The sequence below is a fragment of the Trypanosoma cruzi genome (assembly GCF_000209065.1).
Source record: "Trypanosoma cruzi strain CL Brener chromosome Unknown tcruzi_1047053412723, whole genome shotgun sequence".
NCBI lineage: Eukaryota > Euglenozoa > Kinetoplastea > Trypanosomatida > Trypanosomatidae > Trypanosoma > Trypanosoma cruzi.
In genome coordinates, this window is record NW_919169.1 from 1 (window position 1) to 7,477 (window position 7,477).

Sequence of the window (7,477 nt, forward strand, 5' to 3'; positions counted from 1 at the left end):
GCACAACTATCGTTTCAAGGTGTTAGGAGTTACTTGCAGTATTAGGTTTAGTAGTGGGATAACGATTTGGCGGAATAGTGTTGTTGGATTTGCCAACTGTAGGAAGGGATTTGCTAGACAGGAGTTATGGTCGACGGGGCGAGTGCGACACGCCACGACAGCTCTATTGGTACGTGTTTGGGACGGTGGATGCGGTCTGCGGTGGGTGCGTGTCCGCACAGTCGGCACCGTGTGCGGCACAGGGCCATTGCGGCTGTGCGTGTGGCGCTGCTTGTTGTGTTGGCGCTGGTTGCGGCGGCGGCGTGGATGCCCGCGGTGCATGCGGTGGTGTTGCGACTGCGGGGCGGCACGGTGGACAGAGCCATCACGGTTGGCCGCGCCGTGGACACGGTGCTGATGGACGGCGTGTCCATCACGAACGGCGTGGCTGTGGTGTTCGACGTGGCGGCGATGCTTCCCGGCGCGCTGCGCATCGAATTGAGGAACTGCGTGTGCGACGGCGGTGCGCAGATCTACGTGCGAGGCTACAGCGGTGAGCCGGCGAGTGACCGGAGCCTGGAGGTGAGCGTGAGCGGGTTGTCCGGCGGCTACTGCTCGCTTGTGTTTGTGCACAACCTGCCGGCACACACGAACGTGACGGTCCGTGACTCGACGATTGTGACGGCGGGGCCGATGCGCTACTCCCAGCTGAGCGGGCTGACGGACGCGGTGGCGTCGCCGCTTGTGCTGCAGGCGACTTCGCTGTTGCAGACGCAGCTGCGTGTGAGCAACACTGTGCTGAGGTCGTTGCAGGCGGGCGGGTCGGCGGTGCACGTTGGCGGCGGCGTGGACCTGCTGTCGAGCGCGGTGGTGTTTGACGGCGTGTCGCTGGAGGCGTCGGGCGGTCCGACCGCGTCCGCGATGCATGTGGCGTCCTCGTGTCTCAGCCTGCGGGGCCACTCGGTGTTCTCTGTGACGAACGTGTCGGTTGTGAGCAGCGGCGGCGGTTTTGTGCTTGGCGAGCGCCTCGCGGTGTTTGATTCGGTGCTGCGCTTCGTGGGCGTCGAGGGGTCTGCTGCGTCGTCGCTGGTACGTTGCGACGGTGGGACGGTCGGTGGCGGCGGGTGGCTGGACCTGCACGACGTGTGGGCGGTGGGCGAGGCGTCGTCTTTGGCGTCGCTGTCGGGTGTGACGCTGAGCGGCGGCATCGTGTCGATTGCGCGCTGCGCTGCCACCGGCGCGACGCTTGTCTCCGGGCTGACGATCACGAGCGGCGCTGTGTCGGTGCAGTGCAACCGTGCCGGCGGCCGGGTGCTGCAGAGCAGCGGCGACTACCGCATGGCCGGCCTGCCCTCCGTGAGCGTGGTGCCGTGCGACGGCTGCGCGGCCGCGCTGGCGTGCTTTGATGCGCTGACGGCGTCGTTCTCCGACTGCGTGTGCGGCTGCCGTGCCGGCGGCGTGGGCGACGCGTGCCTGCCGTTCGACGTGCCGGTTGCGAGGGCCGGTGATGGTGGTGGCGATGGCGCGGAGGGCTGCGTGAGTGGCGTGACGCTGACGGAGTCGGTGACGGTTGGTGGCGTGCGTGCGACGGCGTGCTTCGACTCGGTGGTGTTCAGCGGGCCGATCACTGTGGCGGTGGACCTGCGCTCGATGGACACGTTCGCTAACGCGCTGAACGTGACGCTGCGCCACTGCGTGCTTGCGGGCGGGTCACAGCTGCGGATTGGCGGCCTCAGCGAGAGCACGGCGCGCCTGATGCCCCACGCCCTCGTCAACATGACGAATGTGACTTCGCTGGAGGGCACGATTGTGCTGCATGGCGCGATGCCGCCGAACTCGAGTGTGCTGCTGGCGAACTCAACGCTGCGTGCGACGGTTGGCGGGTCGCAGTACGTGCCGACGACCCGTGGCCACGAGAAATTTCGGTACGGCCCCGCGCTTGTCCTGGATGGCGTTCGGCTCCTGTCGACACGGCTTGTCATGACGCGGTCGTTGCTGGTGTGTGGCGGGGAATCGTGCGCTGCGATCCTCGTGGAGCGCGGCCTCGGCGTGCACCTGTCCAGCGTCTTCTACATGGTCAACTGCGCTGTCAGGTCGCGGACGCACGTGATGTACGCTCTTGCGTCGGACCTGCGTGTTGGCGGCGGCTCCGTGTTCTCCATACAGAACAGCTCGTGGAGTGTGCCGAGCATCGAATACTACAAGGGCGCGTGTGTGTTTGAGGATGTTGCGGTGGATGGCGGTAGCGTGCTGCAGATTATGTCCAGCACTTTCCGTCTTGGCTTCGCCATGCTCATAGCAAACACGCTGACTGTGACTGGCGGCAGCTGGCTGGTGCACCGCGACAACGAGTTCCGCACGGCCTACGTTGTGTACGTGGCCAACGAGAACGGCGTGGCGTTCCGCGATCGGAGTGTGTGGTCGATAATTCACAACAACTTCACTTACGGCTCGTACTCGTCGACCATTGCGCATATGACAAGCAACTGGTCACCACCGTCCGACTTGCGCCCGACCATCTACGGCATGTGCAACGAGGCAAGGGGCTCTCCTGTGACGGATTACGGAGAAGAGCTCAATATTGGGGCGCCCGTGACGGCACTGGACTGTGGTGCGTGCACCGTGGAGGCCGTGTGCTTCGCTGCGAGGACGAGCAGCATCAGCGGCTGTGAGTGTGTGTGCGCTGCTGGCGGCTACGGTGACACGTGTTTGCCAGCTGCGGTTCCGGACGACCTTGGACCGCTCCCGCTCCCCGATGCGGACGACACGGAGGTCCGCTGCGTGCACGGTGGCAGCATCAGCTCCGTGGACTATCCTGATCCCGGTGTGCGTGGTCTGTGCTTTGTCAGCGTGACCTTCACCGCCGCGATTGTGCTGGATCTGTCGTATTTTGACGCGCCACAACAGGCACTCAACATCACGCTGCTGCAGTGCGTCCTCGTGGGACTGTCGATCAAGGGGAGTGGTGTGCGTGTGCACGTGAACGTGACATCTTCGATGCTAGATTTTGGTGAGCTGGAGTTTGGGGGTGATTTTGGCGCGAGCTCCCAGATACTGGTGGCTGGCAGTACGCTTGTGACGACGTCGAGCCATGTCATTGCCTTTGTGAAGTTTACTCTTGGTGCGAACTCGACGCTGCTGCTACTCGACAACTACATCGAGGGGAATAGGTACGCAGTTTATTTCATCAATGCTGTTGTTGTTGATGGTGGCGGTATCATTGCGAAGGGGAATACGCTGAGCGCAAAGGAGGAGGATGACGGTGCGGAGTCAGCCGTTTGCGTTCATGCTGTTGATGTGAAGAATGGCGGCTACTTTGACGTGGAGAACAACACGATGAGGTCAGTCAATGGCGTTATTCTTTTTGGGAATACCATCGTGAGGTCCACGGGGCTGCTGCGGGTGGCGGACTGCACTTTCATTGGCAGGACGGAAGTTTTTTATCCCGCGCTGGTGAGTGTGCCTGACTCTGTGACACTCGAGGGCGGTGCGCAGTGGCGTGTGGAGGGCAACAGCGTGGGTGCAGCCTCAGTATTGAGTTTTCCGGATTCCTGGGAAAAGGTTCAGCTGTCAGGCAGCGGCACCACCGTGGTGCTTGCACACAACCGTCAGGTGGACGATAGTTATTCTTTTGCTGATGTGGCCTCGTCAGACACTATTGTGGCTTCCCCCGCGAGGATTGTGTTTGGGTGCAACCTGCAGGGCGATGAGGAGGTGTCGTACGACAGTGTGTTTCCGGAGGGCGTGGTGGTGTTTAGTTGTGGCACGTGCAACGACGACGCGGCGTGCTACATGCCCGGGACGGAGTCGGTGGACCGCAGCTCGTGCTCGTGCAGCTGCAAGGACGGATGGCATGGCGCGTCGTGTCTTCCCTTCGAGGTGCCCGACACGGTTGTGCCGCCTTTGCCGGAGAGAGCCGTTGACGGCGACACGAGCTGCGTGGTGAACCAGACGCTGACGAGCCTCGCGCTGAACATGTGGAAGACACACCACTGCTACGCGGGCGTGACATTCAGCGGCGTGGGTGTCATGCTGACGTTTTCCTTCGACAGTATGCCGCTGCATCTCCCCATCAACATCACGTTCACTGGGTGCACATTCCGTGAGGGTGCTTTGCTGCGGTTTGTTGGGGGTGCTGAGGCGGCGGAGTCAGCCGGCGTCCTGATCCGCGTGAGCCAGACGGTGATGCGTTCCTCTGTTGTTGCTTTTATGCATGTCCTTCCGCAGCACTGCGACATCGCCGTCACGGAGGTTGACGCGGAGCAGTCCTCCGAGGTCCATCTGCCGGACACCAGGAGGAACATGCTTAGCGTATTGTTCTTGAAGAATGTTGTGCTGAGTGCTTCTTCGCTGTTGGTCAGCAACGTCAGGGCGCATGCCTTGAGTTACGGTGGTTTTTGTTTGTACTCGTTCGGGACGCTGGCGCTGGTGGGTGGCAGCTCGCTTTACACGCGGTACTGCAGCCTCGATGGGTACATGCATCTGTTCTACGTGTGCAGTCTCAGTGTGAGTGATCACTCCGTTTTTGCGCTGCTCAACAATACGATGTTCTCCGGGGTAAGCCTGCTTTATCAGCAACAAGTATTCAGCGTGTCGGATCACAGCGTGTTGCGCATGGTGGGGAACAGCGGTTCTGTGTCATACGCCATTTGTAACGATGACTTGTGGACCGTTGAGCAGTCAAGCTGGCTGGACTGGCGCGACAACGACGTGGGAGTGGGTGCGATGTTCTACGACGCTGAGTCCGCTTTTGTGAGCATTGACGGCAGCAGTGTTGTGACGCTGACGGGCTGCAAGATGGGCTCGACGGGGTCGTTGGTGTCCTTTTTTTTTCAGGCTGACGCCGGCTATCGGTTCGTTGCTGGGTGTCTGACGGTCGCGGGACGTGTGGTGACGACGGCGGCCGAACTGGAGCTCCACGGCATCACCAACGTGACGACGGTTGCTGCGTGCGGGGAGTGCACGAAGGACGGCGACTGCTTTGCTCCGCTGACGACGGCGGTCAGCGACTGCGAGTGCCATTGCGCTGCTGGAGGGCACGGCGATGTGTGCGTCCCGGCGCCTGTGCCTGCTGGCCCGCCGCCACCGCCGCCGCCGCCTGTGTCGTCCACACCGCCACCACCGCCGGTTGGTGAGTGCATCAGCGACATGGTGTACCCCGAGGTTGCGCAGGCAGTGGGCGGTGGGCTGTCGTGGCTGTGCTACCGCAACGTGACGTTCAGTGGGGGCGGGATGAGCCTGACGGTGCTGGTTGGGGCGATGACGGGCGACGTGGCGAATGTCACGTTCGATGGCTGCACGTGGAGGGACGGCGCCGTGCTGTTGCTGTTGGGCAACGCGCACGCCGCTGTGGGGTCGCTGAGCATCATCGTCACCGGCAACAATTTTATTGACGCGCTGCTTAGCCCGGAGGGTGTGTTTTCACCGCGCACGAACATCACGATCAGCGGGAACCGCTTCACGGTCACGAGGCTGATCCCTCGGCAGGGTTTGGACCTTGACAGCCCGTCGTGTGTTGCGATGAATGGACTGGTGATCACCAACGACTCTGCGGTGGTGCTCAGCGGCAATGTGTTTCAGATCGTGACGGCATCGTCAAGCGCCATCTACGTTGTCAGATCTTCGCTGAGGGTGTTGTGGCGCTCCGTGTTTGCGGTGGTGGGCAACACGTTTCATATGGATGGCGGTGACGGCACGCTGATATATCTTGAGGGTTCTGCCCAATCCTCATCGCTGGAGGTACTGAACAACTCTGCCGTGGTGATCCGAGGCAACGTTGTGTCGAGGCCGGTGAAGTACTTTTTATTACTAATTTTGGCATTGCGTGTGGAGTCCCGGTCAGCGGTTGTGTTTGAGGGCAACGAAATGCAGAGAAGCTCGGTCGCGTTCTTCCCGAGCTACCCTTCCTACATTTACTACAACTCCTGGCTGCAGCTGAGCGGCAACCTCTGCCGTGAATCCCCATCGGATGCGTTTGCAGTCATGAACCCCACGGTGAATCTCCGCGACTCCACGGTGTCTGTGTCCGGCAACCGATTCATGTCCAGCACGGTCACGCCGACATTGCTGCAGATACCCAAAAGGTCCCGCGATCTCACAAACGGAGCGATTGTGGCCGCGTGCAACACTGTGAACGGTGAGGAGGGAGTGAAGTACGGCATTCCGTCCGTGTACAATACCGCCTTTTTGACCTGCAGCGACCCATGCACCCTCGCGGCTTCGTGCTTCCTCGCATACACGACGACAGCCTCGAGTGATGGCTGCGCCTGCGCGTGTGCTGAGGGCGGCTACGGCGATGCGTGCCTGCCCGTTGCTGTCTCCGAGCCACCGAGCACCGACGGCGCCGACTTGTGCGTGCGGGACCTGAGTGTAGACGTGGAGGTGAACGTCAGTTTCGGGACTTCGGTGGCGTGCTACGTTGGCGTGACCTTTGCGGCGGACGTCGTGGTGGACGTGGCGTCGATGTCGGGGAGCATGCGCAACGTGACGCTGGCGAACTGCACTTTTTTGGACGGAGCGAGTCTGTACGTTGTCGGGTGGCGGTCCGACCCGCCTGCTGGCCTGCGTGCCGATGTGTTGATCAGCGGGCTTGAGTCGCGCTCCGGCGGCGGCGTGGTGGTGGCGAACCGATTTCCGCCGGGCTCGCGCGTCACTGTGGTGGACTCGGTGCTGATTGCAGAGAAGCGCGTTGCGTACTGCGGCGCCTACGACCTTGGCGATGCGTCCGCGTGCCTCGTGCTGCACAGCGTGAATCTGACGGGGAGCGTGCTGACCATCGCGCGCACGCATGTGGCGGCGGTGTTCGGCGGCGCTGTTGGCGTGTTGTTTGTTGGCGGCGTGGCGCTGTCGTCGCGTGGTGCGCTGTACGTGGACGGGCTGTTGGTGCAGACGGCGCTGGGGCTGTGCGTGTCTGTGGAGGGCGGTGTTGCTGCCAGCGGCGGCTCCGTGGTGGCGTTTGTTGACAGCGACTTTCTGCTGTGCAAGCACGCGGTGTCCGTGCGTGGGGCTGTGAGTGTGTCGGGCTCCGCTGTGGCGCTTGTGCGGAGCGGCTTTTTGTCGACGGCGGACTACGCGGTGGCGTTTTATTCGACGATGAGCCTGGCCGACGGGTCGATGCTGCTGGCGAAGAGCAACGTGCACGACGGTGTCTCGAGGGAGATGCTCTACGCCGCTGGCGCCGTGACTGCTGTTGGGAGCACGCTGAGCTTTGTGCGCAACCGAGCGCTGCTGCCGCGGATGCTGTCGCTGAGCCTGTCGCTTGCGTCTGGGGCGCATGTGAGGGTGGCGTGCAACGACGCTGGTGGACGTGTCCTGTTGACGGCGGAGGAGTACGCAGCGGCTGGTTTTGGCGACGCTGGGAGCATCGACGTTGTTGGGTGCGACGTCTGCGACAGGGACACGCACTGCTACGCGCCCGGGACGGCGTCGGCGAGCATGAGGAACGGTGTGTGCGTGTGCGCGTGCGGCAGCGGCGGGCACGGCGAGGCGTGCGTGCCTG

The 7,477-nt window shown here is 62.5% G+C and overlaps 1 protein-coding gene across 1 annotated transcript, besides 2 other annotated features; it reads left to right on the forward strand.

Annotated features, from left to right (window-relative positions):
- Positions 1-7,477: a sequence feature (areas merged during assembly that could not be assigned to a particular haplotype. This can correspond to areas where the two haplotypes were merged or to regions with more than two copies in the genome that were merged during assembly.).
- Positions 127-7,477, forward strand: Tc00.1047053412723.9 (dispersed gene family protein 1 (DGF-1), putative; the record flags this gene model as incomplete). The annotated part of the gene is made up of 1 exon (XM_800092.1): positions 127-7,477. A coding segment is annotated over one exon (7,351 nt), but the record flags the coding sequence as incomplete, so codon positions are not given.
- Positions 5,056-5,078: a microsatellite.